This window comes from Lethenteron reissneri, chromosome 55 (assembly GCF_015708825.2).
Source record: "Lethenteron reissneri isolate LAM-NWPU_2019-01 chromosome 55, ASM1570882v1, whole genome shotgun sequence".
Taxonomy (NCBI): Eukaryota; Metazoa; Chordata; class Hyperoartia; order Petromyzontiformes; family Petromyzontidae; genus Lethenteron; species Lethenteron reissneri.
Genome location: NC_083833.1, coordinates 10817012 through 10835153, shown reverse-complemented (window position 1 = coordinate 10835153; position 18142 = coordinate 10817012). Strand labels below are relative to the sequence as shown.

The 18142-nt window shown below is 43.7% G+C and overlaps 1 protein-coding gene across 1 annotated transcript in view; it reads left to right on the top strand.

Moving 5' to 3' along the window:
• Positions 1 to 18142, top strand: part of LOC133356694 (contactin-2-like) — a 250453-nt gene that overhangs the window by 97038 nt on the left and 135273 nt on the right. Inside the window, exon 4 of the mRNA XM_061574335.1 lies at positions 10726 to 10895. Within this exon, the coding sequence (XP_061430319.1) occupies positions 10726 to 10895 (170 nt within the window). The remainder of the gene's footprint in view (positions 1 to 10725; positions 10896 to 18142) is intronic.

The window sequence follows — 18142 nt, the reverse complement described above, 5'->3', positions numbered from 1 at the left end:
TTTATATTTAGATAGTTGACACAAACAACGGTTAGACTAATTCTAGATTTGAAGCTTTCGTGACTGCAAGGATTCATATTCTTAGGTTTTTTTGGTAAAGTCACGAAGGTAAAAAATTATAATTAATAAAAATAAACACAAGCTTCCGTCTTCAGGTGGAACCGTCACAGCACGATAGCTGTATCAAATCACTCAAGTCACTTGATACAGCTATCGTGCTGTGACGGTTCCACCTGAAGACGGAAGCTTGTGTTGCCTCCGAAACGTCGTGATTTTTATTTTATTTTTATTTTACTTTTATTAATTTCAATTTTTTACCTACGTGACTTTACCGAAAAAACCTAAGAATAACGGTTAGACTACTCAACTCACGGTTGGAAGGTGCCGAGTTCAGATTCCTGCGATAGGAAAGTGTTCAACCTTGTGGCCAGCTACAGGCTCCAGTGGCCGACACGTTTCATTCCGTGCGTTAAGTGACCTCGTGTGAGCCCAGCCGAAGTCATGAAGCTAAAACTGTCAACAGTTTCAAATTGAAATTCGTTTTTTGTAAATGCCTTCTCTTAAAAGCTCCGAGTCAGTGGTGAAAACGCCACATTCAAATGGAAAAGCGTATCTATCCACAGGATGACTACTTTAAGGTGATACTCATTTTATCAACCTCAAATTGACACCTGACTGAGAACTGAATTCTCAACCTTCTGACGGCAAGCCATGAAGACATTTAGAGTGCATCATAACAATAGCAGTGCCCTTTATTTAGTCAGCAAAGCCTCACTGGGTCATAAAACTCTTGTTCAGGGAGGTCATACATACACATTCATAGGATGATTGGTCACTAATGTTGTATGCTTGTATGTCGAACTTCTTTCGCACCATACATAGCTAACCGTGCTAATCAGGGGTGTGGGTGAAGGACAACAAACTAAACACAAAAAGCAGTTCTAGGGAAATGAGTGTGTGTTGAAACCCGAGAGCCCAGAGAAAACTCACCATGTACGTGGAGAACACTCAAAATTTGACACGGAAGGCTTCAAGAATACATTTGCTGTACTGCAATTGCATGGCTACCTTGCAGCCAAGTCCTCTTGAAGGCATTACACTGGTCAACACACTTTTTCTGGCACAAGGTATTCCAACGGTTTTAATGTAATTTTGGGGTGCTGATTCCAAATCTGGCATCAGTTTTTGTCTATCACATCAGGGTTTTGAGATATCAAATATTGCATTTTCAATAAAAATTGCAGAAGAAAAATATTAAATAAATGTGGATATCTACATAAAATGATATTATAAACACACTATCCTAAAAATACAGCACCATATTTTAACACTAAAGCAGTCACTGACTCGCAACAACTTGCAATCATAAATGACAGAGTTAATTTCGGGTAAAATCAATGAAAATGGGATATGCTGATAGCATAAAAATGAGATGTGATAGAGCAAATCAGATCAGATTTGGAATCAGCACCTTGAAATTAGTCTAAAACAGCTGCAAAAGTCCAGGCCAGAAAAAATGTTTTTTTTTAATCCTGTGTCATCCACCAGCCCCTTTTCCTTCATAGTGCTGGCTTTCGTGAGCGATGTGGTCAAGTCAAAGCTTCCCTGCCTAAACGAGCGTGGTGGGGCTTTGGCCATCTTCTTCCGTGTCAGTGGTAGAAATTCTGCCGATCTCTGCTGGGGGCTGTTCTCTCTATCGACAAACGTTATTTAAGTTCATATTATTTGTTACACGGGTGATCTCGTTTAGCCACTGGCCTGGCTATTTTACACGGGAGATCCATGGTGCCTCCTGAGCACAGCGTGTGAAATGAAACTGGAGGACCTGGAGATAACGCTCAAAGCTCCACGCAGTACTCGATAGACGTTCTGCGCTGTAACCTCCTGGCGACCTCACAGCCCCGTGGGTTTAGAAGTCTCACAAATGTTGTGATCCACAAACCCTTGCCTCCTCGTGTGTGCTTGATTCCAGGCATGGGCCACCACTCATTTCTCACTCTCTGAGGTCTCAATCCAATGGTGGCTATTTGCGGTTCCTACGGCAACCACCGTTGACTTCCCCAAGCACATCTCGGCAGGCGGCTCTCATTATTACGAACCCGGAAAGATCACGGGCTGAGTCAACACTCTGATATTTTAACTCACGACCCCGACATGGTTGCCTGCTGCTCTGCCAAGTGAGTTCAAGCCGTTTCATCATGTCTGTGCATTAGAAGCTGGATCTGAGCACACCTTATATAAGCACAGTTGTTCTATAAGCAATGCATCCATACATTACACAAGTTAAGATGAAGCAAAGGGTGACTTCTGATACAAGCACACCACTACAGATATAAGCACAGGTGCGCTTGCTCCCGACAGGTGTGCTTATATCTATCATGTGCCACGGTCCAAATTTGCCGAATGTACCTGTAATACTCAACTGGGATGAAAACATCGCCACATCGGCCCTCCGGTGAAACGACTGCAGATTGTCTGTCAAATAAAGAACCTTCCTGATAGCCTTGCATTTTAAGAATGGCACACGTACCAAATGCACTGATTATTATTTGATTTGATCTGGCTTCTTGCCGTATTCATTTTAAAAATGTTCAATAGTAATAATAAAGGAAGGTACGAAAGGGAAGACTTTCATCTAATCTTGATGATTGCTCCTTTTGAGATGAGAATGGTGCCCAAAGCGCAAATCAGCAATGTGGTTTGCAAAGGTGCAATCTGAATCGGCAAATGTGGCAAGCGGCCAAAGTGGAAGATTCCTGTATTATAGGCAGCAACACAAAACAGTGAGCATCCTCCCACCTCCCAGCGCCCCCATTGCACAGGGAAGAACGAGAGTGAGAGGGAATGCGTTGTTGGTTGCTGTGGAGGCGGAGTGCAGGACACAAAGAGGTGGAGATTCCATCACAGAGACAAGTAGACATTTAAATGTGGTGAAAGCAATTTCCTTGTCGATAGATGAATTAATATAAACATTGTGTGGGGATATTATGATGCGTTTAATAATGTGCTCACTTTCATGCAGTTAAGTGTGGAGAGTAGCAGCATAATTTTGCACAAACATAACCAACTCCAAAACATTCATCCTTGCCACTGCCTTGCAACAGAAAAATATCAAATAAGCCATTGCAACGTTTTTGTCAATGGCCCTTCTGCAAAGTAGGCAAGCAGTCACTGACTTTTACCTAGAGATTGCTGATTATACTGATGGTTTACAAATTAACACCCTTTAATTGACAACTAAATTTGAGACTAATTCCCTGGAAGTGAAATGTTGGAACAGCCTTATTCTTATCTCTATGGCCCCTCCATTTATGAAAAAGGGCTATGAAATGCCACCTATTATATATGTTTCTGTTTAAAGGCAATGTCATTGACAAATGGGTTGAGTTTATTGTTATTTGTGCTTGTGCACCACTGCCAACGCAGTCACCGAAATATTACGTTTTATTATTGAATAGGGTTGCCCCCTCTGAGGTATGAAAAACCGGGACATATCTTGGGAAGACAAAGAATATCTCATAAAACCAAAAGAGCGAACAACTCCACGTAAGTTCAATGGCTTGTATTGTGCATTATTACCCAACTGACAAAAACTGAGACATCTCATCTCCAAAAAATATTTATATATTTCCCAGGACAGCCACCTCAACAAGAGGATGATACTGGGAAAACCAGCACATGTGGCAACCCTCCATGTTGTTGAAGCTAAATGTGGAAAACCACGACAGAAACCCCCTCCAGGCATGAATTGTCCTCTGTGAACACGCGCATCACAATGCACGCCGCGCGGTAGGTGCCGAGCTCTTTAGCTCGGGACAGAGCTAGTGCGCTGGTGGTGGTGAGGGAAGCCGCTGCAGTGGAGACACGGCTCACTCTGCCAGGCTGATCAGGTGATTAGAATGTTATTTCAAAACTGGAAGCGCCAACATCTTGGTAAAGATCGCTTATTCTAGGCTTGTTATTTTTCTTCTCCAATTACCGCGTGATAATTGCAATGCATGTAAAGGTTTTTTTTGTTTGTTTTATAACAAAGACAACTAACATGCGGCTAAATATTGATTATAATGAGATTCCTTGCAGTTAATTTCTATTTTAACCTGGAGTCTGTGATCGTGGCCTGGTGGCAGGGCATTTCCCGCTCGTTGCAAGTTCACAGTTCCAATCCATCGGCCGCCCTGATTAGTACTGCCCGTATTTTAACCACAAAATACTTTGCGTTGTCTGCTTCACAGTGGATTCATAATAAAGGTGGTTGGGTTAGATCGCGTTATTTACAGTATGAGTTAAAGTTCCAATTACGTTATTTGCAACAGAAAGGCATTGTGTGCCAGCGTTTTCCAATTTGAAAACTTACCCACAAATGACTTAATTGGGATGACATGCCAATCATCGTCCCGTCCTGCTTTCCTGGGGTAGAAAGCATAATGAATTTTAAAAAGCCTGCCAAGTATATGAAATAATGACAGTAATTTATATTCTTTTGTGAATCCACTATTGGATGAAAACCTCCCCACATCTTTCGGTCATGGGGATTGTCTAACCATACTTCACCTCGCGAGTCAGTATGGGTTGGTGAAGGTGGGTGTTGGGGTGCGGGACTCAGGGCTGGTTTATCACTCGGTCTTTGATGTTAGCCGTGGTGGCAAATCGAACTCAGGTCGCGGGGTTCATCGTGCGGTGTGCTGACCACTGTGCCACCGCGCCCCCCTGCCCACAATGCAATTGGGTGCGTTACATGTGAAGGACGTGCAACATTTGCATAAACAGTGTGTTTGTAGTCTTGGGTACATTTTAACATAAGGACACAGTAATAAAGTATATCCTACAACGTCTCGTTAGAATTTAAAAAGTGTGCCTATCGTACTATTAGAGGTCCCACTTGCAAAAGAACTACAGGTCCCATGCCTCCACAGTCGATGTTTAATTACAAAGGATTCTACAGCGTAGTGTTTATATTACTCTGACTAAAAACTCAATTGGCCTCCAATGTGAATGTGTTTTTTACATGTTAAAACAAAGCACTACGAACACATATCTATTCTAGTGCCATTCTTTCTCCAGCTGATGCCCTGTTGTGTTGAAAGTGTCTCACTTTGATAGGAAATATGTTCACTCAAACTGGGATGTAGGTCAATGGTATACGTGCAGCCGTGCAATTACTTTCTCATGCCACTGCTTGAAAAAGGGCCTCTACTAGAGGAAGTTGTAGAACCACTCGAAAGTATTTGGCCTGTTCTTCCACAAAGGCCAGATGCACGGAAGAGGTGGGATTACTCACACTTTACCCCACCAGGCACGACCTGTCAGTCGACTAGCAGTGCCATACCCAGAAATGGGGAGAGATTTAAGAAACTTGCACCGTTGTTTCAGCTGCCATGCCAGGAGATCAAACGAGCGACCTCTGCGTTACAAGTCTAGTCTGCTACCCAGTATTCCACATTAATGTCTAAACATGGGATGTATCAATAGCATTTGCAATTTTAGTTGCTGACAAATATCACACACGACAGAATTCCTGTATTTGACCCGTAATGTATTCATACGTAGCCATCGTACAATGCCCTCTGCTCAGTGGTCTTCAACATTTAATCACTGCCCATTTTCTGGCTTTAATAATGCACCACAAAATTGCCTAGAGACTGTGGAAATGAAGACACAAATCACGTGTGATCTGGATCAGCGGGAGACATGGTGACCTCTAGGCTATCCAGCCAGCAGTGTGTTCAGACCGATGTCTCTCTTGCCTGGCTTACATCTCGAACACAGTGGCTGATGTGTGGCGAAGTGGCTCAGAGGTCAGGACACAGATGGCGCAACTGAGATCTGGGTTTGAATCCAAGTTTAAGCCCCTCATGATGAAACGAGTTCACCAAACATAGATAAATTTACTAAATTAAATCTGGGGTTTTGATTTAGTTTTGCCAAATTCCAACTCTATGAATTGAAAAATATTGGCTTGACTTTGTCACCCAACAATCTCATCGCGGAGCCTATGGAAGAGTTGTCACCCTTCACTGTGTATAGAATATTAAAAAAATACCAGTTGAAGGCTTTTCTGGAGAACTCCTGTGGAAAATCTCTTGCTTAATCCAACATAGGTCCCAATTAACTCTCAGTATATTACTTTCTGTAATTGGACAGCAAGAGATGGGGGAGATGGGGGGAGATGGGTGACGGCATTTGGCACTGCTTACCCTTGACATGTTCATGTGCAATTTTACTGAAGGACTGTGTGTTTTATTGGTCTGGTCTGGGACTGTTTTTGTCTTGCTGCCTTGCCCAAGATTGCATTTTGTGTTTCAAAATCGGCAGGAATTGATGCACTTAGGCAATTTGTACTTGTAGATGTTATTTATTTGTATTTACATTTAGTAACTTGCTTTGCTTTCCTTAAGTTTGCATTCATATTCGCTTCTGTGTTGTTTGTTGTTGTAACTTTCTGACCCGCCCCTACTGGACATCTTTGAAAAGAGCTTTACAGCTCATCGGATTCCTCCAGTCTCAATAAAGATTCCGATTAGGATTCTTAAAAAGTATTTTTTTAAATTATGCTACAGCTCACTTCACTATTCCCACGTGTATTTTGGGTCTGCCCGGTATTATTTTGGTTTTGGTTGTTGCCAACTTTAAACAATCCCACTGCCTGGCTTTGTGGAAGCACCTACACCCCAGGGAGGTCATCTCTGAATTATTGCTTTAAATACCGCCGCTTCCTCTGACCTTTTGCGGAGCTCATCGTTTGATAAGTGATGCTGCTGCTTCACTTCTAGACGCTTGCAGAGGCAATATTTTAGAAATGCAGCTATTTATTTCTGTCTCTCATTTAAAATTTCCATATTGTTGCATCCTATCCAAATCCTGAGAACTACTTTAATACGCTCATCCTAGCCTGCTTCATACGCTGATATTTTCATTTTCCCAGATGTATTATATAGCCCATTAAATAAAGCTGATGCTTGAGGTTTTTGTGTGATTTACTCTCCTGCCTCTCTTAATACCACTGTCTAGTGATGGAATGGCAGCTTCTTATCAGATATTTTTGCTCATTTAAATGGGCTTGCAGTTTCGTGAATTCTTCCGTTGCTAGATCATCAGTAACTGTGCTGTAATTATGTCGCTGTGAAGGTAAACTTTTGTGCAGTGCGGTGCAATCTGTATCATTAGAATGTCCATTCCCCGAGTACACCTTGCTGTTGGATGATATGGTGCTCATCTTGTTTGGCACTGTGATATTTTATCTGCGTGTAACATTTGAAACCAATTTCCTATTGTAAAATAGAAAATAAAGAGCAAAGTGTCACTGAGACTGATTCAGAAGATGTCCCGAGTCGGGGTTGTTTGGCCACTTCCACCAGCGAATGGAGAACTCAGAGAAAGCTCAGCTCTGTTGTTTACAGGAGTAGGCCATTGGTGACAAAACATTATGCCAATGAAGAAAGAGCATGCAAGCTGAAACTTAACCTTTTATTTTACCATTACCATATTGTAATCGCAGTAGATAATGAATAGCAAATTAAATATTCATATCTTACAAACCTTTGTCAATCCGCTGCTTGGTGAAGGAGGCTTTAACACGCCATCGGAGTTGTTGACCGTACTTCACCACACTGGTCACTCTATCCCAGGATGCATTTAGTATTTAAACTATATCACGTGTCAAGTTGTCGCTTTACTAAACCTATACCTAAGTGTATGTTTTGTAACACAAACATAAATTATGAATCATAATATTGGCTGCAAAAACCGGTGTTAAATAAAATAACAAGTAAAAAAATAATAATAACAGGTTTTTTTACTGTCACTGGGAGGAAATAATGGATCTTGACATTTGTACAACTGATCTTCTATTATAAAGGTTTTTTTGGGTTAGATCACGTAAATATATAAATGTGTTGTTAAACCCGCAGTTGGCCAGTCGGCCAGCATGCCACTATCATCCTTTCATCACAGTCATAGATTAAAAACATTGTTGTCATAAATAATCTCTTTTTTAATAATCTTATGCTACTGCATCAAAGCCAACTCACAGTCTATTGGACACACGTAAAAAAAACCAGAACACATTGGGACTTAACTACATTGGTTTGGCAGGCAAATAGAACAGAGGGCAATGATTTACACGCAACATCGTTAAACGGTATATTTTATTTCACGTTGAAACACGGCAGAGATGATTACCACTTTGTAATTTTCACAGGTGACGTAATGTCACCTTGCTGAACAAACATACTCTTTGGTTCTACGTGACTTTACCGAAATAACCAAAGAGTATGGATTGCTGCAGTCACGAAAGCTTCAAATCAAGATATTCTTGCTGAACAAGTTTTGTATTCGAATTATTCTGCAGAAACTGAATTAAGGATGACAGTGTTCTTGTTAATGTTTTAGGGTCGTTTGCGATGATGATGAAGAATATGGCAAAGATGAAATAGTAAAAATATACATGAGAAAATTGTTACGGAGAAAAAGACCGTTTAAACAGGCTATGCATTTAAATATAATGCAAAAGTATAAAGAAATAGAAAATATTAAACTGGTGCTTTAACTCAAACTTATGCAGCTGATGGAAGACAGGAACATATTCAGATGTAACTCTGCGTGTGTATGGGTAGAAAGAGAGCGGTGGCATTTCACAATTACAGAACAATTATATGAGCTCCATTGACAATTAATTATCACACAGTGTATGTCAAGATTTTCATAAAGTGCAAAGCTTCATCATTAAGTGGAAGCACACGAATAAACAACCATTCATTTGTGTAATCTGGTGATGATGCTGCAGCCCGACAGACAACTCGTAGCAGATTGACTTGTGCAAAAGTCATCAGCAAAAATGCGAAAATATCGCCCCACTCACGGGGAATCGAGGCAGGGTGCGTAATTACTCTGTTTTATGATCGGGCCTTTCAAGGGCAGAGTTTTCTGGTGGCCGGGATTGTGCATCGCTTAGCAGCGACAAACCCCGGCATGTTTACTGCCAACAGACGCGTGGGTGGCAGCAAATGTTTCCCATAACTTTTGCTCACAAATCTGTGACCACCGTCAAGTGAGTTTTTACTGTGAAATTGTTTCCCCAGTGGATGCTTCAAATTATTTAAATTTGAGATGTGTTGACAGCGCAATCATGACAAAATTGCGTTTTTTTGTACATGTGAGTTATTTTATCTGGGGAACGTTGGGATTCATAACTGCGGTGCCCTCTATTCAAATTGCAAACACCTCGGTTTAAAAAAACGTCTTCGACAATAATCCTGTGATGATCCCACCGCGAAGGATATGGTTTAAATAATGAAAATGTACAAATTGCAAATTGCCAGCGAGCGTGCATCACGCGTGCCATCATTTTTCCAGGCCACATTTGTGGAAAATTGTGCAGAAATTGTTCCTGGGTTGAACAACACTGTGTGGCCTGTCTTAACATAAAATCCACACACACTTCTGGGACCACTCTAGTAGATCCTAAGAATTGTGACTTGTATTTTATAGTTTTTTTTACTTTTTATTATTCAGGTCACACCAAAGTAAATGTTATCACCAATGCCCCAGTGAGAAACATGGCTTTATTTTCTCACCTCCATTGACAGCCTGACGCCAAAAGTCGGAAGCTCCTGCAGTTTGACCGTTAGGGACCAGTCTAAATGAGGGACAACTGCTGCTGACTTTCCACAAAGTAGTACTAATTTTATCAAACCTAGAAAAGACGACGAGATGAAAGAGATGATGGACAATCCATAATTCTGAAATTTTCAAGCTTTAACCTTCCTATTTGAAATTGAGTTTTATTTCATATTTTGGCAATAAATGTTCTTATTTATTCAGGAAGGCATTATTGAGCCTCAAGAGAACAAATACTTTAATGTTTGGCCAATTCCTAAATAAGCATTTTACGTGTGGGAGGAATGCATAGTAGCTCATAAGCATAACCACTAAAACATATCTAAATATATCATTCGGCAATCCGCTTGGTGTTCTGTAATTTCCTGGCCAAACATGAACATGTCATCTAACACCTTCCATCATTATGGAAGCCCAAATGGCCATTAGACTAAAGCATATTCATCTCTGTTTATAGAGATACAGAAATTATTATTTTTTTATTTTTAGAATTATCCACAACACTCTACAACAGCGCATAATGAGTTTTCACACTTCTAAGTTTTTTTTGCACTGCCATGACCATGTTATACAGAGGGAGGTCTCTTGCCAATGACGTCTGGTAAACAAGCAGTATTTGTAAATAAAACAGACTTTGATGATGAGGCCCAGAAGGTCAAAGCTGGTAGACAGTTTACTTTCCTAAAACATGTTTAATGGCAATCTACAAAGTCACAAGGTGTCACGGATCTTGAGCAAAATCAGATGAACTCTGTCTCCCTCTGCTGCTGGATGGTTTAACGCCGGCATATCGTGTGACGGGACGCGTAGACTCGCTCTCTCTCTCTCTCTGTATCGGTGGCATTGCGGAGGGACTGGCAATTGACCAACTTCATCAGTGCCGACGCCATCTCCTTGCGAGACGTGCGAATGCCATCTCATCGGTGGAGAAAGGCCTTGAGGCCGGTAAACTAAGCCGAATGGATGTTTATGCGATGATAAACAGACGGGATCATATATTCATTCCATTAACATTTAAAGGTTTTCTCAGACGCTGAACAAACATGACAGAGTTAAACATCACTTATTTATTCGATCGATGTGGCTCTCTCTCTTGCCCGACGCATGCAGGTGGATGCTGAACAGCACGGAGATCGAGTACTCCGAGAGATTCAGTCTGCAGGGTGGTAACCTGGTGATCAGCGATGCGGAGCGCTCGCTCCACTCGGGGCAGTACCAGTGCGAGGCGAGCAACGTGGCCGGCTCCGTGCTCAGCAACAAGGCCACACTCCACTTCATCTGTGAGTGTTCGTTAACCCCAAGGGCCAGACAGCTGACGTGCAATTGCCACGACTCGCGCATCTATGCAGCTCGCACAGCCTCCACTCTCTGAGCTCAGAGAAAAGGTAAAGTGGCAGCCCTAAGGTTGCTTTGCTCCATGCCATTGCTGGCAGAAGGGAGCTGCAGAGAACCCCTCTTGAGGGCATTTTGGCACAATGGTCCATGCTGGGCAGAAGTCTTAGAAAACTTAGAATACCCACACTTAACCCCACCACACGCAACCTGCCGATCGACTCGCTGTGAGGAAAATCCATTGACACTTTTGGCTGGACAGAGGCGGGAGGATTTAAAGGACTTGCACCGTTGTTTTGAGCCCCACGCCAGGGGATTAAACAGGCGCCTTCTGGATTGCAAGTCCAGCGTGTTGACCATTCCACCATGCCAGGATCCATTCCTTTAGCAATCATCAGTGACATTGCTTTCACGAGCAATCTCTTACGCATCGTGCACATTGCATGTGCGTGCCTGGCCAGATGTGGTGATGCATGCTTGAATTACACCGCTTTAGAGGTGGCCTTGGTGGATCGTTAAACAGCTTCCAATTACAAAATAGCAGTGACGCCAATGGTTCTCGTATCAGAGCCCGACTGACAGAGCCTTCTCACTCAGCTGCAGGTTTAACCACCATCAGCGGCATTCAACTTTAAACCAGTTGGTAGTGCGTTCAGCGCTTGTTGTAGAGGTTCACGGTTTGAATCCAGCGGCCACCCTGGTTAATGCTGCCATGTGTGTAGTAGCCGTAATAATACTACGCGCCGTATGCTTCAAAGTGGACGTTGGAGATCCTGTAGTGTCAGTCGCAAGGGTAGACCATCCTGTGCTGGAGCTTCGCTCAAAATTCCCCACGTGTGCAAGTATGGGTGGAACGATGCATCGATCCATCGATGAATGGTGCTTCTTACAGGCTCACGATGCGTGCATAGAATCCTATTGTTCGTGGTCTCACAATGCCACAATCTGTATACCGCCGCAAATGAGCTGATCTCATCACTCCATCTCCACAGTGGTCGTCCTCTTGGGATTGTGTTCTCTCCGTTCCCTGCCGCTGTATCAACCGGCAGACAATAGGCCATCATCTCAGCCATGGGCCATAATCCCTATCGGGATCTGTCCTGCCCAAGCCTAACTTACATTTCTTAAGAGTGAATGCGATATTCTTAATTTGGAAATGACGGACGAGTATCTTTAGGGAACACCGTGCAGCATTCTAACAGCATGCCGATGAAGCGTAGCTCTTGCAATGTCTGCAAGTGGCCTGGTGTGGTGTCCAGCATCGGGGAGCGCTGCAGTGATCAATGCGAGACGGCATCAACAACGCGGCCAATCTAATAAAGTGAACTCAACAACAATGGGGGTTAGGGTGCAGTTTTTTCGAGGAGCATACGGGCCAGTTTAACCAGCCACTCAGTCAATCAAATTGCTTATTTATAACCCGGAGAGAGAGAGAAAGATGGAGACAGCACGTTGCATTTGTCCGACGAGACCCGGGGAAACGGGCGTGCAGGATGGATGAGACCGGCGCAGCGAGTGTGGCGGTGGACAGCACTTTTGTGACATTTCCATTTCCAAGTGCAAAAACGAATTTATATAAATCAGGTGATTTAGCATTTGTGATAAATGCAATTATTATTGAATATAAATGTATTGCCCTTTGTCAATCCATGACTGGATGAAGGCCATCCCACACTGTCAAGGACAAACACAAACACGAGGATCCATCCATAACCCCCACACACCCTCCCCCTCAGCCTCTGTCAAACCTACAAAGAGGAGCTTGCTGTAGTCAATGGGCACACTGTGCAGGGTTTGACACTTGTGCACTCGCTAGATATTGCCGCCGTGGATGGCTGTCGTGCAGAGGAGGAGATGTCGCTCACGTTGCCTGGACGTTGTATTGCAAGGGAATCGGCAGGTTCCACTTTGCCGCTTTGGAGAGAAGCAGAGTGTGCCGCGCACGGTGGCTTGCGTGTTCCATGCGTTCATGTGTTGCAGCCACACCTGCGGCCCGCATGCTAATCGCGCCATGCAAGTGTGCCTGGGGACACAATTGTGGCCACTGCATCGCACGTCTATGCTACTGGGACGTTGCCTGGAGGTGACCTTGTGGGAGTGAGCCCAGTCCTGCAGACGCTGCTTTCGCGCCGCACGGCACCGGCTCCCCGCTTCATCTCGTTCCCGGCCAGCGCTGAAGAATAGACAACAAACGACTCTGAGATCCGTTTTCTCTCGGTTGCATCGCGACGACCACTGCAGCGATGATGGCTGGCTCGCGTGCGGCCTAACGAGGGCGTCCACTCGGCCTGTGCGCCACGCCTGGGTGTGCCATGCAGGGACGATGGTCACCAGGGTCTGTACTAAAACCTGCGACGCCCACGTGCGCACGCGCACTCTTCTCTCCGTGGCGCCGAAGTGGCTGGCAGACAGTTTCTCCGCACCGGCGGATGTCTGTTAAGAGATGCTGTAATCTTCATCTGCTGCAACCATGGCTGCTGGTTGCTGGCTGCTAATTTGCAGCCCACGACATAGTCGGAGGAAAGTTACATTTGGAGACGCTGTCCCGCGGCACCACGCGCAGGGCTATTAGCTTCCTGGAAGAGCGCTGTCCCTGCCCGCATTGCTTGGATGGCAGCCAGCATTGCGCTTTGGAGAAGATGGCCTTGGTTTGTTACCGCACGCTGCGAGCTCCGAAATCTTACCACTGATGCTGGCGTCAACAACAACGACGACGTTGCCGAGGCTCGATGCGACGATGCTGTTCCTCTTGCACAGGTCCACAGCGTGGAGGAGCTCGTGTGCGTGTGTGAAGCTGCATCAATTCGCCTTGGGTTGTTGACTGTGTGGGAAAGCTGACGATGTGTGACGATGTTAATAAGGGTGTGCACCCTCGTGTGCAGTGTGCCACATTCTGCACCCGTCTGCTGCAAATGCACATCGGGATGTAGCATTTACACCATTTTCACCATCATTTACATCATCATTTACATCATCGTTTAGACCATCGTACAGAATATGGAGCTTGCACGTTCCATGCAGCATGTCAGGGGACGTGTGGATGAAACCATCCACACGGCTGGAAAATTCGCGGAGATTCTTAGCTCAAACCACCAAGGTGTCCGCCTGCTTATTACGTTGAGGTCAGCGCAACGGAGAATGCGGTTTAAGTCAATTTGTGTACAACAGCCTTTTAATATGGAACCGAAAACTGATTTGAGGAAGATGTATGACCTGCATATGAGATGAGGTCAAAATGTCATGGGCAGTAAAGAGTTGGGTTCTTGATTAAAATCTCTCAACGTCACGGCGGCAGGGTGGCTCAGGAGCCACGGTGTCCGTGCGGAGCTGCAGGAGAATGAATGATGCTCTGTGTATCTCACGGGGTTTATTCAAACTTCCGGTTAAATAAAGGATACATACCTATGTACAGTAAGTGCATGCACAAACGTCATACAAAATATGATTTATCGCGATCTTAACCCAAAAACCTCTATTATGGATGATATTGGTCGCGAAAGCCTCCTACGTGTTAAACCAAATATGGTTTAGCTCGGTTTTTTTTTGCCTCGCCCAGTTGTGAGCATTGATCATCCGGTGTAAACGACACGAAGTGAACCTCTCATCTGAAGTGGTGAAGAGTCTCCTGGCCATGCCACGTAAATCCTTGGAGGATGGTGCGATGAAGTCCACCGTTCGCTTTGCCCTTGTGGCTCGATTCTGTGTCGGGAATTTTTAAACGCATGAATTCTAGGTTTAGCGATTCATTGATTGATATTCATTACACTGGTCCACAAAAAAAAACATTTTTTTTCTGGCCTGGACTTTTGCAGCTGTTTTAGACTAATTTCAGGGTGCTGATTCCAAATCTGATCTCAGATTTGCTCTATCACATTCATTTGTATGCTATCGGCAAACGCCATTTTCATTGATTTTACCCAAATTTAACTCTGTCACTTATGATTGCAAGTTGTTGCGAGTCAGTGACTGCTTTAGTGTTAAAATATGGTGCTATTATTTTTAGGATAGTGTGTTTATAATATAATTTTATGTAGATATCCACATTTATTTTATATTTTTCTTCTGCAGTTTTTATTGAAAATGCAATATGATATCTCAAAAACCTGATGTGATAGACAAAAACTGATGCCAGATTTGGAATCAGCACCCCAAAATTACCTTAAAACCGTTGGAATACCTTGTGCCAGAAAAAGTGTGTTGACCAGTGTAATGCCTTCAAGAGGACTTGGCTGCAAGGTAGCCATACAATTCCAGTACAGCAAATGTATTCTTGAAGCCTTCCGTGTCAAATTTTGAGTGTTCTCCACTTACATGGTGAGTTTTCTCTGGGCTCTCGAGTTTCAACACACGCTCATTTCCCTAGAACTGCTTTTTGTGTTTAGTTTGTTGTCCTTCACCCACACCCCTGATTAGCACGGTTAGCTATGTATGGTGCGAAAGAAGTTCGACATACATGCATACAACATTAGTGGCCAATCACCCTATGAATGTGTATGTGTGACCTCCCTGAACAAGAGTTTTATGACCCAGTGAGGCTTTGCTGACTAAATAAAGGGCACTGCTATTGTTATGATGCACTCTAAATGTCTTCATGGCTTGCCGTCAGAAGGTTTATAGACAAAAACTGATGCCAGATTTGGAATCAGCACCCCAAAATTACCTTAAAACCGTTAGAATACCTTATGCCAGAAAAAGTGTGTTGACCAGTGTTATTGAATCTGCCGTCGTGTTTAATGTGTTGAGTGTATAAGAGTTTAAGTTTGTCGATGTATGCAAATCGTACGCGTAGTGCACGATGAGGATATTACATTCAGGGTGACGGGTCTAACAAAACAGTGCAAACAAGACATGAGAGAACGAGAACGGCTACGAATGACATGGTTAAACATTTTTTGGAAAGGATTACATTTAATTCAATCGAGTCGTGGCCCTGAATCAGGAGAATGCATTTAGTCACTGGGGTGGGGAATTATTATACCATGGGTACCATAAATATATGTATGTTGAACTTCTTTCGCACCGTACGTAGCCCACCAAGTGGAGATGCGACCATGAGTTTCATTGGTGCAGTTAGTGTCAGAGAAATGCCAAGAATACGCATGGTAAATAATAAGAAGAAGAATTTACAGAAAATGTATATACACTGCTGAATGAAGGCCTCCCCACACTGCGTTGGCCATGGGCTATTTCCATCATACTTCACCACACTGGTCAATACAGGTTATTGACAACGGGGGGGGGGAGGGTGTGCTTGATTCACGACTTCTTTGCATCCACATTGACAATCAGGAACGACAGCAATGAAGCCCCTGATGGGGTTTCCCATGCAGGAACGTCTGTGTCGTTGTTATTCCAAGTGCTAACATTTCTTGGCCAAAATTAATTTCTCATTTGTTTGCATGTAAGATGACACCCTTAATTCATACACCACGAGAAGCTGCCCGAGTTTATCAATTCATTTTAATTGCTGTATGTTTTCGACGTAATTAATTGACTCGCTGAATATTGCTGGCACTTTTAACTGCTTCTTTTCCAGCGTTTAATGAGCTAATGAGAACGTTGCATTACCTGACTGGCATGCCGAATTTCCCTACGTTACGAGCTAGTTAATATATCGGCAGCAGTAGGGTGAAGTGTGAGTAACCCATTTTCATCCCTCGGCCCACGTGGCCCATATGGCCTGTGCGCAGGAGGCCACGTCCCTGTAGCGTCGTGAGTACTCGACAGTGGCCACTGGGTCTGGATTGGGGAATTATGGAAGCGCCAATTAAGCTGTATCCCGAGCTAAAGAGTCAGTTAAAAATACATTTATTTATAAAAAAATATATTGTATGAAGTGCATTTTAAAGTTGAAAAAAAATCTGAGTGCCTAATAGAAAAGTAGTTGTCTTATTTATGTATTTCAAATTGAGACAGAATGTAAGTGCGGGCGTTTAGTCTCACTGACCTGATGAGAAGCACAGTTCAGCATCTTATTGGCTGATTCAAACCACTCGCACGGAGTGCTTTTGGCCAATAGCAAGCTGTGTTTCCATTGCATTTTCATAGGGACAGCCCACTGCCTTCAATGTTTGACCGCACGAGCCACCACGGCATCTTAGGCCCCTTCAGGGACCTATTTCTTAATTTCCACTCAAGTCCCATGGACATCAGCTGCGCTGCATTTGCAAACCTCTAAATTAAACAGACACCATCTGGAGATCTTTCTACTGCATTCTCATAGCATGTGTCTGTATGTAGCTGTGATAAACAGTTACACTGTAAGATCACACATTTATCATCATCACTGCCAGTGGGCATTGCCTAAAACGCATAAAAGCTGACCACCACAAGATCATAATAATAATGGAATATTATATTATCTGTCATGGGGATTGTTCGACCGCACCTCACCGCGCAAGTTGGTGAGGTGTGGCTGGGAATTGAACTCCCGCGGCCAGGTTCATAGTGCAGTGTTGTGACCGCTGTGCTACTTCTCCCCCATAAAATCAGATATCAGCACATCCAAATACATCTCCCGAATAACTTTTCCATTTACACAAGCTGCTTGAATCCGAACTCGCGAGCGTTCTACAATGATCAATGTGCGCTACCTGCCGTGACTAATGTCATCCCCTCTTCTGATGTGTGCTGGCCAAGACTATTTAATACTTAGAACTACCATAGCTTCTGGTTATAACGACATACTATCGAGTTATAACGACAATCAACATGCAGTGCATTCAGTTCAGGAATAGTGCATTGCCCCGTTTGTGTTTTGTTTATCATCGGTAGCAGTCAATGCGAGCAGGTGACCACTTACCGTGCAATGCTGGAAATTAAAATGTCACCCGTGACCCCACCTGCAGTCTGGAATATTTAGAGGGAAGCACAGCAGATGAAGACCTCTTTATTAGGGAACCCAACTCCCAGTATGAATCTCATGCCCTGCAGTAGACACGAAGAGACCTGAGGTATGACGCGATCGTTTATGAACTTGAAAGCTAATAAAACCGGCTTAGCAATGCATCGGTCTGGCTGCAGTCATTCCTTTTTCTGCCACGCCAGATACGTTTTGCTGGTCGACGGACTTTGAGCGTCAGCTTGAATGAGTCTGCCATTATGCGAGATGAAAAGCATTATTGAACGCAGTGCTTTACTCTCTTGGCCGTTTCATTTCGGAAAGTGCTGCTCCCTTTTTAGTCGTCTCCACCAA